Here is a 17927-nt window from a genome sequence, read left to right on the forward strand (position 1 = left end):
GGTCAGGGCAGCTAGGGTCTGGAACCAACTTCCAAGAGAGATGGTGCAGGCTCCTACCCTGGGGGTTTTTAAGAGGAGGTTAGATGAACACCTTGCTGGGGTCGTTTGACCCCAGTACTCTTTCCTGCCATGGCAGGGGGTCGGACTAGATGATCTGCTAAGGTCCCTTCCGACCCTAGAAACTATGAAACAAGCCAAAGCCCAAGAATTGCAGGCTGCCCCGAAGGGAAAACAGGCTCTTAAATATTCTTAGCAGAACCTCCCTTCACCCTGCAAACCCCAAAAATCTTTGCAGTGTTTTCTGAGGCCTGAAGGCTGGTTGGAACTCAAGGGAATTGCTCTATCCCTATCCAGGGAACTGAAAGGAACTGAGGAGCTGAAACCCTGCACATCTCTTTTCCCCTCGACAACAGAGCATGACAAGGAGAGGTGCTAGCATACTCTATACTATTAAGGCAAAAAAATATCTGGGTGATAGTGATAGTGTGTTTTTAATACCTGCTAGTGATAATGTGTTTGTGGACAGTTACTCAAGAACAAATAATCATTTTTGCATTATTATATCCTCATCTCAAAATGATCAGTAGTTTGAACCTCCATTCATTTCAACAGATACACAATCTTCAATACATATATGCTTCCTTATTTGTCTAAAATACAAGAACTTCCATCTAACTCATTTATTAAAAACCCAGATCAGTAAAATAATTACCATTTTCATCCTGACCGCTAGCTTCTGGTGTGCCTTGTCTCTGGTCCTCTTCAGGTGCTTCAGGGTAAATAACAGCTGTATCTTCCTGTTGAAGGAATTCTTCAACATTTGGGTCATGGTTTTGCTCATTTTCTGCATCAGAATCACATTCATCTTCTTTTACTAAAGTACAAAATGGTGAGAGTCCATTACAAAACACTGCATGAAAATATTTTAAATTAACAAATATATGACAAATAACTTACTATATTACCCAAATTATCTGAGATCTGTTCTATTCACAGATTTCAAAGCACTTCCCAAATATTAATGAATTAAAACTTAGGTTAAGCCCTGTGAATAAGAAGGTTTTTATACCTATTTTACAAACAAATTAAAGCGTGTCCATTTAAACCAGGGGCGCTCAACCTTTTTGCCCTGTGAGCTGGATGTGTGATGCGTGGTCTGCCCACAGGCTGGATCTAGCTGGTGGGACTGATCCAGCATTAGGAGTGGGAGTGACAGGCCCTGATCCAGCTGTGTAGAGTGGGATGGGTGAGCAGGCAGCCTGGCCCTGATGCAGCTGCACAGGGGGAGGGTATGTGGCTTGGGCCCAACCCAGCTGCATGGAGGTATTCATAGGTTCATAGATGCTTGGGTCGGAAGGGACCTCAACAGACCATTGAGTCCGACCCCTTGCCTAGGCAGGAAAGAGTGCTGGGGTCAGATGACACCAGCCAGACGCCTATCCAGGTATTTGGGGGTGGGGGGGCGTGTGGCAAATTTTGAAATTAAATTTTCATAATTTTACAAGGTGGAAGCAACTTTGATGACCTGAAACCTGAGATACTGCTCCTACCTTTGTTCAAGGTAATTTGTATCATCACAGAGCCTCACAACAGAGCTCAGAGACACCTTACCAGATAAGAAATGCCTGTCCAGAAGAGCGTTTTGTCTATTTACTCCTCTGAGAAACATGAAACACCATAACCAGAAGGAAATATGAATACATCCTGCTTACTACCAAACAACTTTGAGGTAAACAGACTATTCCAACTTTTCTCTGAGCCTTATCTGCGTATAAAATGAACTTTTCCAAACAGGAAATTTTACCACACCTTCAACTCTCCTATGAAATATGAACTCTCATTTCTACCCAAGAGAACTTTTACAATCTTTTCTCTGATGCCTGATGAAGGGTGTCTGTGCCCGAAAGCTTGCAATTAAAGAATTTTTTTGCAAAAATCTAGTTGGTCTAATAACATATTAGATAATAAAATTGGCAGGCTAGTCCGAGTCCCCAAGGTCTGGAATAGCCTGCCATCAGAGGTGGTTCAAGCACTTACTCTATGTGCCTTCAAGAGAAAATTGGATGTTAATCTTGCTGGAATCCTGTGACCCCAGCTGACTTCCTGCCCCTGGGGTGGGGGGCTGGACTCGATGATCTTCTGAGGTCTCTTCCAGCCCTAATGTCTATGAAATCTATGAATATATCATCTCTACAATGAGTCCTGATTGCCTTTTCCTCTAGACCAATATGGCTACAACCTGGATTTCTAAGTAAACGCACTTAAAGGAAATCGCTCAAACCTATCTATTGAAAGGAATACTCAAGTCATTCAGCTGGCTCAGGTATCACTTGGACTTGCTTTACAAAAAGAATGGAAAGGAAAAGAAAGGAAACATTTGATAATCTTTATTAAGAATCAGCAAGATTACCAAGCCTCAATGATGACTTGTGTTTTCTCTTTATGCCTTTCCTTCTGGATTATTTTTCCATCTTCAGTTTACACAAATAATTTAGGACAGTATTTCTTTAAGTCCTAGTTTTCCTCACTTTAGGCTCACTTGTTCCGCATAGCTCTTCTAAGAACCTGGATAATGAAATCTTAATCATGACCAGCATTCCTGTCTTGAAAGGTACCTTACATTTTTGCAGCTCCTTTGGCTCCTGTGCCGACAAGGCTTTATTTGTTGCCTTTAAGACATAATTTTAATACTATTTAAGGCTTGCTCATTACTGCAAGCTCAAAGGACACATTTGGGTTTTTATTGAGTAGCAAGTTTGCTGGCTGAAATGCAGTAAGCCTAAGAATTTGAGCAGCTTGATCTTCAAGTTTTGGATATGGGTGTTGAGCAGCTTGCTTTAGCTCTATGAATTAATACCTTACTTAATCTTCTAGTTTTAAACTTCACAAAATCAATGACAAACTTCATTTGTTTTTCATTAAAACTGCATTTCAATGTTAACCAATACACAGTAAAATATTTTACATAATCTGTAGCATGACAAATATTTGCTAGCAAGTATTTGCTTGAATACATTATTCATACAGTTTACACTTATTGCCATAAAATGCATTCTATGAAAGCTTTGAGTGCAAGCATCCTAAATTACTATAATAAACCTCTTCCTCAGTTATTAATGCAAAGTATATTTTTAATATGGATGTAAAGGTCTACCATTTGTCTCACAGTGTGAAGTCTCATACTGGTTATACAGCTCTACACAATCCAACTGCTAGGTACCACTTATGACACAGGGCACTATTCACTGTATATAGTGTAGGTACTGTATAATGTAGTTCTTTCTCCTCTTTGGGTTACTGAATTTTTAGTTGGAAATATGTGAACATATATTTCTGAATAATCCACCTACAGTTTTTTATACGATAGATCACTGTATCAGCTAAGTACTAGGCATCTATTTTAGTAATGTATAAGACTATTTCTAATAAAAGGAGCTCTATATATTATGATCTAGTACTGCGGTGGACAATATACATTTTATTTTATCTGCTGTGTAGTATTACTATAAACAGCGGCGCTTTTAATGAGGTATTAACCTCAGTTCATTTTAATGATACGTTCTACTGACCCATAGTGATATTATCTACTACCGCACACAAGACTAGCAATAGATTCCTTATTTTGATCTCTTGTTCCTAAAGCCATCTGTAGATAAGCTGCTGCAGAGGCACTGCAGTCAGTCCCTTGTGGGAAGGGACTGCTTTGTGTCATTTGTCAGCAATACCTTGAGACTGAAGAGATCTAAAAGAAGCCTGAGTCTATTCTTCTTCAGCCAGAAAACTGTTTGCAATTTAAGGTTTTCAGTCTGGGACAGTAATAAGGCAGTTTAAAAAAGAGAAGATTCAAAGATTTCAGAAGTATATAGATCTGTCTCATCCTGACATTTTATGAGTAAGGGACAAGTAATAGAATTTAATAAAATGAGTACCTGTACATCCAACTTCATCTGTTTGAGCTTCAGGCCCCAGGATTTCCTTTGTTTCTTTTCCAGCTGAAATATAATATTGCACAAAAGGAAGAATTAACATTTCAAAGCACCACCTTTCTTTCTATTTTATTATAAAAGTTCCCTTTGTTTCTTAAACACATTTATTTTCAATCTTCTAGTGTTTGGGAAAAATATAGTTCAGTTGCATATACTTGCAATCATATGGATTCCTCATGATTTCAGCTGGCACAGAACCTCTCTGATCACAGATTTTACATGGAAAAGAAGCTGTAATTTTAAAAAAAGGCAAACAGCCTACACCAATGTAATTATGTCCAGACAGGAAAAATAGGGAAAGGATTGCTGCAGCATATCCAAATATGGTGCTTTTGTACAGTAAGTCTCTATCAGGCAAGTACAAAGTGTGCTACTTAGAATAAATTCAGGTAGTTTGCTCTTAGTGTCTAATGCTTTAGAATGTGTCTTTAGAAGCTACAGTACTGGAAGATAAACACACTTTATTTTTTCTAATTAGCAGCACCAGAAGATCATTAATAATTATTTAGAAACTATTTACAATAGACATATGATATAATATTGTGCAGTTACCTGTAGCCTGCCTATAGATCACTAGAGATCTAATGAAACTTTTTATGAGAGTTCCAATTAAGTTTGCCTATTGAATTGGCACTGAACTGAAGCATAAACCTCGTGTTACACAACTGAAATAAGTGTAATTACTATGCCATCACTTATACAAAGCCACTAGTTCTGACATTATGGAGTATATCTGGCTTGTTAGAAGTATACCCTCAAAAGATGATTTCATTTGACAGGTTATAGGCTGAAGGATTTATATATCATCCCTGCAAACAGCACTGATTTAAACATCATGATATAGCATCATTTCTTTATCTGACAACTTTAAATCAGCTTTAAGACTGAAACTAGACTTGCTACTGCAAGTAGAGAAACTGTTCTGTGAATTTGCCCTGCTCCAGAACTATAACCTAATAGGCTACAAGGTCATTTCATCATCACACCCATACTTTCCCCAAATATATTTTGATGGTGGCCATTTCTTTTTAAATATTTAAATATCAGTTTTTCCCCTTGAAAGACTGACTCCAGATTAATCAACAGCCTGCTCTCCAGCCTGCTCTCTTTAACTAAATTGCTGCATTTAACTATTGCTGGTAAGAAGCTACAATAGTAGCTTTATTCATGAAAGCAAAAGAATTTATATTAATTACAAATCAGGTATAACAACACTGACGTTGAACCTGGAGGCTTCTGAAGATGCCTCAATTCTGAGACTGACAAGACAGAAAACCAAGTGATATGAGGATGAAAACTTATCTTATATGAATTTGACCATGGCAATCAACTCACTTTATACTACCAGGACCAGATCCAGAGGGGGTGCAGTGGCATGGTTGCACCCTCCTTTTCAGATCTACAGGAAGAGTGGCTGGGGACATTAAGTCTCTGAAGCAAGTAAGAATTCATTCCCTCCCCCTCCATGTTTTGTGGCAGGTCCCCTGTCTTCCCATTATCCCTCCTCCCCTTTCTGACACTACCTGTCCCTGATGTCCTTGTCTGACTCAGAGGCAAGGGAAACTCCAGAGCCATTTCTGCCCCACTCCAGAAGGGCTGCAGAGGGAGCTGAGCTCAGCCAGGGGCAGTAGCAGTGGCACTGGGTGCGTGCTCTCTCCTTGAGCCTGCTCTCATCCTGATGGGGAGCGCTTGGGAGGACTGGGCAGTGAGGGGAAACCTGGGCTGTGCTAAATGGCACCGTTTTGACTTGCGTTTCGATGGAACAGCATTCAGTTTCTAATTTTAGTTCGATTTGAAACTGCTGTTCCATTTTGTTTCATCGAACAGTTTTGCTGTTTCAACACTGTTTCGATGTTTTGCCCATAGGCTATAATGGAGAAGCTTGAAACAGCCTGTAACTTTGTCATTTCTGGCCTGATTTTGGATGAAACTTGCAGGAATGGTAGCCCCTTCGGAGGGCATGAGGCCTGTCAAGTTTCAGGGAGACAGGTGCAGGGGTTTCAGGGAAACTGCACCTCAGAGTCTTGAAAGCAAAAAACTCATGTCACGTGTATGTGTTAAACCACAGTGGGGTTAAAACTGCAGGCTTGCTACCCCCTGCTGAGGCAACGAAGCCTGCCATGTTTCAAGGGATAGGTGCAGGCATTTCAGGGAACCTGCACCTCAAGCTGGTGAGAAGCAAAACTCGTGACATGGGTGACACTGTGTGTTAAGGCTCAGCAGAGTGAAAACTGCAGGCATACCAGCCCCTGCTGAGCTGTCAAGGAGACAGGTGCAGGGTTTCTGGGTTCTGGGGCCCTGCACCCCTAGCTGCTGACAGGCAAAACTCATGACATGGGTGCTTGTGGGATGGTGTCTGTCTTGGGGCACAGGGGGGTGAAAACTGCAGGCCTGCTAAGCCCTGCTGCGGCCACGAAGCCTGCCAGCTGTCAAGGAGATAGGTGCAGCAGGAGTCTGGGTTCTGGGGCCCTGCACCTCTGGCTGCTGACAGGCAAAACTTGTGACATGGGTGGGTGATATTGTGTGTGTGTTAAGGTGTGCCCTCACTTAACTGACACCAAGGCAGAAAGCAGGGTAGTTCAAACAATGCTGCCTTCTATGCAGTTTTTCCATCCCTCCCCCAGAGCAATGGGATTGGAACGGACCTTAGGAAAGGATGACAGTCACTGGCCAGCTACACAGTGAATAAAACTAGTCCTTCCTCCCTGCCCTTACTTTAGTTTCTGTTTCCCTCCAGGCAGGCCCAGCTTGAGCTTCGAAACTTGAACTGTTTCAAAAATTTCGAAACGTTTTGACTTGCTTTGTTTTGTTTTGAGGCTTGAAGCTCTCTGTTTCATTTTGATTTTGCTGTTTCAAGCTCAAAATGAGTCAAAACAGCGTTGAAACGAAACTGCTGGCAAAATTTCATGCAGCCCTAAAACCTGTCTGTCTCTGCTGGTATACCCAGCTGAGTCCCTGGAGTTTCTCATGCCCCTGGGTCAGGCAAGGTCAGTGGCAGTTGCAGGCTGAGATCCAAGGGAGGAAGGGGGGCAAGGGATTTTTACTTGATTTTGTCCCCAGCCGCTGCTCTTCTGACATGGTCTGCCCATCCCCATGTAGGAAAGGAAGGTGGGACTGGGGTGGGGCGGTGGGCTGCAGCAACTACTGCAGTGCCAGATGCCGCTCCCACAGCCCCTTTTACAAAATCATGTAAACTACCTAATATTGATCAGTTAAAGACAACTTTTAGACATTATCATTTTGTTCCAATAGTCTTGATATCCCACTATAGACTACTTGAGTCTTCCACTTGTCCAGTTCTACAGCAGATAGGAGGTTGTTTAAGTATTATACAGGATGCTAATAAAAAAAGCTGAGGGGTGTATGCACCAGACAACTGGAAAGGGGGCGGGGAGATCTGGGTTGATGGGGAGCCAATGCAGTGGGCAGAAGCCAGGGGGTGCCTATCCGCCATATATATCTAGCTCTAGGATCTGCATTTCCTGTCTGTCTGGAAGTTGGACAGCTTTGATCTATTTGATTTCTGCTAATCTCTTCATTGCATAGGTGTTAACAACTTGTAAACTTCTTTTAATCAAGCTTGCTTTTCTTCTAAAATTACTCTGTCTGAGATCTATTCCCATTAATATTTCTTCAGTAAAAGTGAGTTGCTACCTGAGAACCTGTACTATGTAGCCTTTTCCTTAGGGGATTAAAACCCACAACAAATCAGAGACAGGGTGGAGAGGACAGGGCTAAAAGTAGGCTGGGTGGTGCAATGGTGCAGCATTCAAAAGCAGGAGGGAGTTAGTTGCAAGGTGGCAAAGGAGAGGCAAAAAGGTAAGTTACTGCAGCGGCCCTTTCCTGGCTTATTCATTGCAGCAGATGACAGAAGCTGTAGGAAACTGAACCAGTGGCACAAGGGCAGCATAAAACAGGCAAGGGTGGATCCAGAGGGGCTGCACTTTCTGGGAAGGGGTACTGCCTAGGTGGGTGAGTGGGAACTGGAGTAATCCTCTCACACTTTTAATTGTTTCTGTATATTGAGAATGGAGGGCAATGGAGGCCATATGGCCATGGGTGGAGGGGGCAGCAGTGGTGGCAGGGAGGGAAGACAGCTAGACCCCTATGGTCAGGGGCTGTGAAGCGTGGAGAGAACTCTTTGGGAGGGGTTCTGGAAGGAAAGGGACTCCTGAAAGTCACAAACAGCTGAACTTAACACCTGTCCTTGCTGAATTTCACTTGGTTGATTATGGACCATATCTCCTGTTTATCCAGGTCATTCTGGATACCTCTACCCTCCAAAGTATATGTAGCTCAATCCAACTTGATGTCATCTGCAGATCTGTTAAGCATGCACTCAATCCTATGGGCCACATCGTTAATAAAGATACCGAGCAATAACGGACCTAGGACAGACATCTGGAAAACCCCACTTGATACCTCCTCTCAACTGATCGTTGAGCCATTTATAACTACTTATTGAGCATGATGATCCAACCAGTTATGGCTCCATCTTTCGTCTTTATGTCCTTAGCTTGTTAATGAAAATGCCAAGAGACACCATGTCAAAAGCCTTGCTAAAATCAAGGTATATCGAGGTATATCACATATCCACTGCTCTTCTCTGATCTATAAAGCCTGATTTCCTTATCATTCACCTTCTTAATGAATTTGTATTGGCTGTTCCTGATTATCATGTTCTCCTCTAGCTGCTTCACAACAGACTCATGGAAGACTTGTTCCATAATCTTTTCAGGTATCAAGGTTAAGTTCACTGTTCTGTCATTCCCCATATCCTCCTCATTCCCAGTCTTAAAGATAGGCAACATGGGCATTTTTACATGTGTTGCCAAAAGGGTGCTGGCCCAACCCAGGCCAGGCTGCCTGCTACGGTTCCTGACAGGATGGGAGTTGGTGGTACCAGACCCCAGGGTTGGATCTTGGAGTGGGGGTGCAGCCAAGGCATTGCAGGGCCCTCTCAGGGCACGTGGTCCCTCTCAGGCCATGTAACAAGTCCTATGCCACTCATCTGGCCTGCAGAGACAAAAGCTTGAGCATCACTGGTCTAGGCTGTTTGATTCCTCCCCTATCTTTGTTGCATGGGCAACTGGTGATGCCTTAGTCAAGTGGGGCACATGCTCCCCCCCCGCCCTGTGACCAGTCCCGCCAAACAAGGGATGAGGGGAGTCCCCCCATGGGTGATCCCGCAATGGCCAATTGCTCTGTTTGCTGCAGCTGCTTCTGGGAGTGTTTGCAGGGTGGGCACTGGTGCTCCCACCTGCCCCCCGCGCCCATCACCTAAGCAGCGGGTGCGGCTGGTGAGGGGGTACACTGGCACTCACAGGGGGTGCATGTGCACCCCCATGCGCCCCCTACTCATTGCCACTACTTTGTTGCCAGTTGTGCTTGTCATCTGGTAGCTGCCCCTATTTGTAAAGACTGAAATTTAAAAAAGGCATTAACTACTTTAGCCTTCTCTGCATCATCAGTAGCTAGATCATCTTCTGCATTCCGTAAGGAAACTATGGCTTCTTGGGTCTTTATTTTACTTTGGACATACTTGTAGAATCCCTTTTTTATTGTTTTTTTATGTCCCTTGCCAGCTGCATACCAAATAGTGCCTTGGCCTTCCTAACTTCTTCCCAACATACCTGTGTGACACTCTTTTATGCTTCCCTAGTTCTATAACCAAATTTTGATTTTTTGTAGGATTCCTTGCTGAGTTTCAACTTACTGAAGAGACTTGTGTCTAGACACATTAGCAATTTATAAAGGGAAGTGAGGGCCATTTTGGAGACACAGTGGAGTGTCTTTGGGTCTCATGTGTAAGGGTAGAGGGAGCAGTTCTGTTTACGGACAGGCTATGGGGTAACAGCTGTAGTCTCACCCAGCCCCAAGTGCCTACCCCACCCTGGACCTGGCAGTCAGCCCCCATCAGATTCAGTTATATTTGTTTTTGCTTGGTTCAAACTGAATAATACATTTCTAGCATATTAATAAAGCTCCTAGTTTCTTTTAATGCAATAAAAATGTGTTGTGCTGATGCACCATGTCACCTGCACCCCTTTTTTCAAAATCCTAGATCTGCCCATGACTCCAGAGCATAAACCATCTGAGGGATTACATAGATTATTCCACATTCTATTTTTGGGACTCTAGCATATTCCTACAAGACGCTGAGTATTTACCCCTATCAGATACAGGATGCTAGCCTAGATGATTTGGACTGGCAAGTCTTAAACTCTTATACACATACTAGAGAATTGCCTGTCAAGAATGATGGGAGGGGGGCAGAGGGAGTGGGGAGCAGACAGTTGCCACCCACTATGCTGCACTGCCTCCACCTCCCAGGAGCGGCAGGGGGGGGGGGGGGGGGGGAGCGAGGCACTCCCCCCCCCATTATCCCCCCCCCCCCCCCCCCCGGGGGGGGGGGGGGGGGGGAAGCTTGCATGCAGTGGTTGCTGCCACCACTCTCCCCACTCACATCCTGTCCTGTACCACCCTCCCCCCACTCCACGTCCAGCCCTGCGCCATCATTTTTGGCAGGCATTCTTGATGCAACACTGGCTGGAGCCATGCTCTGCCAGGAGTCATGCCACCCCAAGAACGTTATGGACAGACACACAGACAGATGAACTAAGCCCTTTATATACAGAATTTAAGTAAAGCATAGTGCCATAACCACATTAAAAATATTTATTTATTTATTTGATTTATACGCCATTCTCCACAAAAAAGGCTCAGGGCAGCTTACAATAAAAACAAAATACACTTTAAAAGCAGATAAAACATTAAAATAAAAGTTTGTAATAGCATACACTCCCCCAACAACAGTTCAACCCCATCTAATAAAAGCCTAGTCAAATAAAAAGGTCCTATATCACTTCCAGAAGATATCTACATATACCTAACAATAGCAATTGTTAGAATCCATAATTTAGAGAGGATAATAAGAAACAAGGACAGTATACTTTTTTAAATGTTGAAGAGCCAGTATCAGCTTTAGCTATACACCGAGGAATTCTATGACTACTTTCTGTGTACACCTGCACTACTTCCCGGATGCGTCTAGGAAAAAATGCTCCAAGCATGCTTCACACAGCTGCTCCTGCCAAACCCGAGCACTCAGCTTCAAGGTACCTGATGTGGGCAGTCCTCAATCTCTGACATGCTTGAGAGTGATTGTGGGAGATGCTTTAGGAGTGGTTTCACCTCTGCATTTTTGGGGTTGGTGTGTGTGAGCAGGAGGAGCATCCATCCCCAGACACACCAGGGCTATGATGCAGACATACCCTTCATTCCCAGCTAAGAGGTCAAAGAACAAAAAAGCCTGCTATTTCTACCTGCCTTAATAGCAGAGATCATAGCTAAAATCTGATAGATGTACAGACCCAACAGATTTGACTGTATACCTGTAAATATATCCAGAAACAAGATATGTATTTGAAGGGAGATTGTAATGCTTTAATCCAGTTCTAATTTTGACCACTGCTTGAACAGTCTTACGCTAATGGAATGAAGCCTGATGTAATCCATCAGTGATGATGGTTAAGTGCTTCAGCCTTTGGCTTTTTGATACCCAAGACCTGGTCTGCTCTTCAGAACCTTCCTGAAGGCTGAAATCTTATGCTGTATAGCCCTGAAAGACATTATGGGGTACTGAAAATTAACCTAGAATACATAAAACAGTGGTGTTTTCCCTATAAAAAAGGGCTAGTGAGATCTCTCCATTATGACCATTAAATCTGCTGAAGAGGTGGAAATATCCATGTAGCTGAATACAGTAATTTAAATCACCATATTTAAAGTAATGAATCTGTGAATTCTGCTAGATACCTGTCATCAGCAATCTCAGACAGGACATAAGAAGATCACTGTTCTAACAGTGAAGAAGTTTTTTCTGTTATCTAACCTAAACATATTTTGCTGCAGTTTCAAGCCAATTGGTCCTCATCCTGCTCCCAGGAGCTAGAGAGAAAAGACATTTTCCCTTAGCTTTATGGCAGCCCTCCAGATAGTTGAAGACTGCTATGATGTACCCTCTTAGGCATGTTCAATTTGTGGAAAAGGTGTTTATTTCCTTTAACCTCACCCCACATTTCTTGTCTTCCAAGCCCTTTATTATTCATGTTGCCTGCCTCTGGACCCTCTCTAACTTCTCCATGTCCTTTTAAAAAAGTGGAGCCCCAAACTATACACAATACTCCAGATGAGGCCTAACCAATGCTGAGGAAAGAGGATCAAAAACTTCCTGTGTCTTGCTCCTAATGCTGCCCCAAACTGTTTTAGCTGCCCAAAATTGATGCCGCCCAAAATTGTTTTACCCTTTTTGTGTGGCTGTATCACACTGCAGACTCATGTTGAGCTTGTGATCTGCCAAGACTCTCATATCCTCCATAGTGCTGCCATTCAGGCAGGTGTCACCCATTTTGTATTGTGCTTTTTATTATTCTTCCTGAGGTGTGACGTATATTTGCCAGTCCAACCCAACTTTCCAAACTGCCAAGATCCTTCCAAATTGTGATCCTGTCTTCCAGTGCATTTGCACTCCTTCCCAATTCCATCATCTACAAATTTGCTCAAGAAGCTCTCTATTCCAGCATCCAAATCATTAATATACAGGTTGAATGGCACTGGGCCCAGAAAGAGCCCTGTGGGACTCCACTCAAAACTTCCTGCCATTCTAACATCCCTTTACCATTTGCTTGCAGCTACTGAGCCATGTGTCTGTCCACCTTATAGTAGTTTTGTCCAGCCTACATTTTTCCAATTTGTTTATGAGGTCATGAGGGACCCTGTCAAAGGCCTTGCTGAAGTCTAGATACACTATTTTCACAGCACTCCCTTCATCTACCCACGTAGTTACTTCGTCAAAGAAGAAGATTGTTTGTTTGACACAATGTGTTCTTAGTAAATCTATGCTAGTAGCTTATAATCAGCCTGTTGTCCTCCAGAAGCTTCTGCCTCCAAATGGATTCTGCCAGTACATTCAAAAGTTAATCAGAACCTGGTGACTTGAATTCATTCAGACTCATCAAAAGCTCTCCGACAGTCCCTTATGTCATTTTATCCATCAGTTTGTCCCCTTCCATGTCCAAAAAATGGTTATTACCTGTCTCGTTGCAGCTTAACTTTTTTGTGGAGACTGAGGCAAAGTAGCTGTTGAGTAGTTTTGCTTTCTTTGCATCTTCTGTTAGGAGTTCCTCCTGGCTATTTAACAGTGGACCCACATCTTCCTTGGTTTCTCTCTTCTGGCCAGCTTATTTAAATTTGTTGCTTTTAACTTCCTTAATCAGGTGCAGCCAATATCAATATCTTTCTTTTCCTTCCTGATTTTGTCCCTGCAGGTTTTTGCTATTTTATGGCTTGCTTCCTGGTGACCTGCCCATTTTTACATTACTTGTATACTTTCCTTTAGCATTTGAGGCATCCTAGAAGCTCCTTGTGCAGCTATATTGGTCTCATGACATTATTCAGTTTCTTGCTGGGCTCCCAATATTGTGCCCTTTACAAGTTTCAAGCACTCCGGGGTGCATTTATCCTTCAATCTGTCTTCCCATGGCACCATACCTATCAACTCCTTGAGTCAGCTGAAATCCACCATTTTGAAATCTAGCAACCTAGTTTTGCTGACCTCATGCTTCTTTGTCTCAGGATCTGGAATTGTATCATATCATGATTGCTTTTCCAAACTTACCCATAACCTTCACATCCTCCACCAATTCTTTGCTACTGGTCAGCTCTTCAAAAAGCTTTCTGCTACAGTGCTGCTTCCAGTGGTAGTGCATACATTATACAGATAATTAACATAGTGGGCACAACTACACAAGACACTTTATTACGCATTAGACTAATCTAACATGCAGTTAAGTGTAACCATCTCCACGTGAACGGGATTTTCTGTGCATTAAATCAATCTAATGTGTTGTTTGCTAGCACCAGCATACATAGGCACTAGCTAAATGGTGCATTAGCTAATGCACTGTAGAGCATGTGTAGATGCTGAGCAGGAGCAATTTGCTCCTGGTTAGCTCAGGCAGCTGATCCCCATGTGGGACCCAACCCGATCCCCATGTGGGATCCTACAGCTGGCACATTTCTCTCAGCCATATTGGAACCCATCTCAATCCCCACATGGCTGGAAAGACAGCAGCCCTGCAGTCGGCACAGCTCTTCCCGCCTGATGGAGATTGGAACTTGCCCCGGTACCCCTTCCGGCCTCCAGAGCTGACATCTGGGGAGTCTGGAGCTCCCCCTGGCAGCTGCAAGAGGGCAGAGCAGGGCAGGAGCAGCCCTAGACTAGACTGCTCTTGTCAGGTGCAATTTGCTTCTGATGGGGGTACACTTATAGACTCGTGCATGGAAGTGCAACACAAAATTCACTTATTCAATTAATTGCATGTGAAGATGCACTACATTAATACTCTTTATAAGCACCTCTCTCATTCTGGACTTGCACGTAATAAAGACAGGTGGCAGAATCATAGAACTATCATCTCTGGCTATGGCCTGTCTTTGTTAGTGATAATTTGCCCTGAATTATACAACACTTTCTAAGCCTGAAAAGGTACAACTACTGCAAAATGGTCCAGCATACTTAGCAACACAAGCTACTGAAAGCACACAATCTATGTACTTCTCTAGTCCCATTATCTGTCCATAAAATATCTGTTCAAGTTTAAAGTCTCAGTTTTCATTTGTAGGGCTACATATATAGTCCTGACTTGGTAACAGGATGTTCCCTTTTAGTACTTGGACCACCTTTAATACGTATGCACCTCAGAAAATGATGGACTTGCATGTCTCTGGAATGAAGCTTACAACTACATGCAATTACATCTCAGGCAATTCTTGGGGACTAGCTCAAAAGACTCCCGAAGGAACTAAAATACAAACTGTAATACTTTCTCTCAAAACACAAAACTCACTTCTTCAATCTGGATTTCCTGAATAGCAGTATAAGCTTATCATCTGTTCTATCAGTTTTACTTATATTTTTTTAAAGACTCAAGCCACACCTAAGTTCTTCCCTTTGCGGTGAGGAAGTTGGGAGGTGGAGAATGACGAGAAGCTTAATTTGACTGAGATTAGTCATCATGCTTATTTTTAACTTAAAAATTACTAAGCCCAGATCATCAAAAGAATTTAGGTGTCCAAATCCTGCTGAAATCAATGGAAGTTGCATACTTAAAATTCTTTTCAGCATCCTGATATAAGATGCCAGTGTAAGGGGTACAGGGTAAGAGCCTATCTTAAATCAAATACATAGAATAAAATTCAGTACATATAGAAATAAGCAATGGCAGAGATGAAAAATTGGGAAACCTTAACTAGGCAGAAAAGAAACTGAAGGGGGGTTATACAGAATCTAACAGGGGACCTACCGGTTCCCTGTTACTCAGTGCGGCCCACCCACCTGTTCCTGGGCAAACCGCCCACCTTCTTGCCCGCCACGCCTTGATCTTAATTGATTAATTAGTTGGTAATAAGCAGGAGGCTGCCCATTTTATGCCCCGCCACCAGGGGGCACTATCTGCAGCTCCATTCCTCCCCTACACGACAGCCCGAGCCTCGCAGATGACATCATGATGTTCTCATATGCGCCAGTCCCATACGATGGGGCCCAGAATCCTGCTGTAGGACTGCCCCCCCCCCCGGGTTCCTCCCTTCAGGCTGCCGTCGTCATACCGGGCCACATATCTCCCTGCCACCGGTTCCCCTTTGGGTGTGGTCCCCTCACTGGGACCTTTGGCTCACACTAGCCCTGGCCCACTCCCAGGCCAGTCGGGACCCCAGACCCCTGGCTCTTGGGCGTCCCTCTCGATGGGCCTCCTTGCCCTTCTGACTCTCCTGGTCCTGGACACTGCAGGCCTCAATATACGAAGCTCTGGCAGGCCTCGATATACGACTGTTACTCTTTCCCCAGGTCCCCTTCTCTGGGTTCTCCTTCGCGGACGTTATATTTAACCCAAACTCTGCCTCCCAGCATTGGAGGACTTACTGGGGTCAGGACTTGGCTCTCTTGTTCTCTGGCTGAGCCCCCTTTCTTCCCTCACTGGACTCCACCTCTCTGCCCCTCACGCTGGGGCTTCTACTGGGGGTTCTCATTGCTGCCCCCCCAGTTCTCACGCTGCCCCCTCAACTGGGGCTTCCCATGTTGCCCCCTCACAACTGGGGCTCAGATGTTATATTTGACCCAAACTCTGCCTCCCCACATTGGAGGACTTACTGGGGTCAGGACTCAGTTCTCTTGCTCTCTGGCTGAGCCCCCGTTCTTCCCTCACTGGGCCTTCTCACTGCAGCCCCCTCACATTGGGGCTTCTCACCGTGGCCCCCTCTGTTCTCATGCTGTCCCCTCACACTGGGGCTTCCCATGCTGCCCCCTCACAACTGGGGTTCAGATGTTATATTTGACCCAAACTCCACCTCCCCACATTGGAGGACTTACTGGGGTCAGGACTCAGCTCTCTCACCCTCTGGCTGAGCCCCCGTTCTTCCTTCACTGGACTCCACATCTCTGCCCCTTACACTGGGGCTTCTGCTGGGGTTTCTCATTGCTGCCCCCTCAGTTCTCACGCTGTCCTCTCACAAGTGGGGCTCAGATGTTATATTTGACCCAAACTCTGCCTCCCAACGGTGGAGGACTTACTGGGGTCAGGACTCAGCTCTCTCGCCCTCTGGCTGAGCCCCTGTTCTTCCCTCAACCTGGGGGCTTCTCACGGTGCCCCCCTCACCCTGGGGGCTTTTCACGCTCATAATGCCCCTCTCTATTAGGGGTCTTGGGGCTTCCCTCCTTGGGGGGGCTCAGGTGGCTGTAGCCGTGCCTGGTCCCAACTCTCCAGCTCGGGGTCTCGAGCCCCTGCAGGGCTCTGGCGGCCTCAGCCACACCTGGCCTCCAACTCTCCACTCTCCTCCTCTGGGCTTGCACCCCCACAACTACCTCCGATGGAATGTGACCCATCCGAAGGTAAGGGTTAGGGGTCATGGCACCCTGACCCGCCTTTCACTGGGGTGATCACTGGCCTGGCATTTCCTGGGGGCTCCCATGCCACTGGGAGCCCCACGAGGCCACCCACTCCTGGCAGGGTGCATTTTTAGGTCGTACCCAGGACCAGGAGCCTCCTACCATCCCCTACAGCTCCTCCTTTACCTCCAGATGAAACTCAGCAGACCTCTGGCCAGGCGATGTTGTTGCCTACCCTCCAGCAGCCAAACTGCCTTGTTTATATGGGCAGCCCTGAACCGAAAATGGCTGCCCTCATTAGGTACCTGGAGGTTGCCAGCTCCAGGGCCTTAAAGTGGCAGGCACACACAGTGCCCTGCCACACAGAAGATCATAAACTGAACCAGGGCCAACAATGCCATATTGCTGCTGCTTCTTTTTTTTTCTTTCAGTTAACACCATAATGAAATATGTAAACAATAGTATCATGTATGACACCTGCAATAATCTTTCTACTCTACTTGGCTTATCTAGAAAAAATGCTGAGAACAACGGCATGAATTGTATATGGTCTTTACTGATTTGACCAAAGCCTTTGACTCTGTTAACCATGAGGCTCTATGGAAGATCTTATTGAAGTTTAGCTACCCAGGGAAATGTATCATCATCCTAAGACTCCTTCATCACCCGATGACTGCCTTCATCCTATGCAGTGGCTCCATTACAGATCCCTTTGCCATTCAAACTGGCACCAAGCAGGGCTGCATGATCACACCTTTTCTGTTTCTATCTTTCTTGTGGTCAACAAGATGTTCATCCATGACCATCTGCCACATGGCATCAACATCAAGTTCAGGATGGATGGGAACCTTTTCAATCTTTCTTGCCTCTGTGCCAAAACCAAAGTTACATCAGCCCTGCTTGTAGAACTTCAGTATGCTGATGATTGTGCTATCGTTGCACACACTGAAAAGGACCTACAAATGGACCTTAACTTCTTCCCTCAAGCAAACAAA

The 17927-nt window shown here is 44.6% G+C and overlaps 1 protein-coding gene across 1 annotated transcript in view; it reads right to left on the reverse strand.

Annotated features, from left to right (window-relative positions):
- ZEB1 (zinc finger E-box binding homeobox 1) overlaps positions 1–17927 on the reverse strand; it is a gene marked incomplete at its 5' end in the record, with an annotated part of 76300 nt that overhangs the window by 44338 nt on the left and 14035 nt on the right. The window contains 2 exons of the mRNA XM_019507951.1: positions 713–874; positions 3930–3992. Of these exons, the coding sequence (XP_019363496.1) occupies positions 713–874; positions 3930–3992 (225 nt within the window). The remainder of the gene's footprint in view (positions 1–712; positions 875–3929; positions 3993–17927) is intronic.

This window comes from Gavialis gangeticus, unplaced genomic scaffold (assembly GCF_001723915.1).
Source record: "Gavialis gangeticus isolate Ggan-Ray unplaced genomic scaffold, GavGan_comp1, whole genome shotgun sequence".
NCBI lineage: Eukaryota > Metazoa > Chordata > Crocodylia > Gavialidae > Gavialis > Gavialis gangeticus.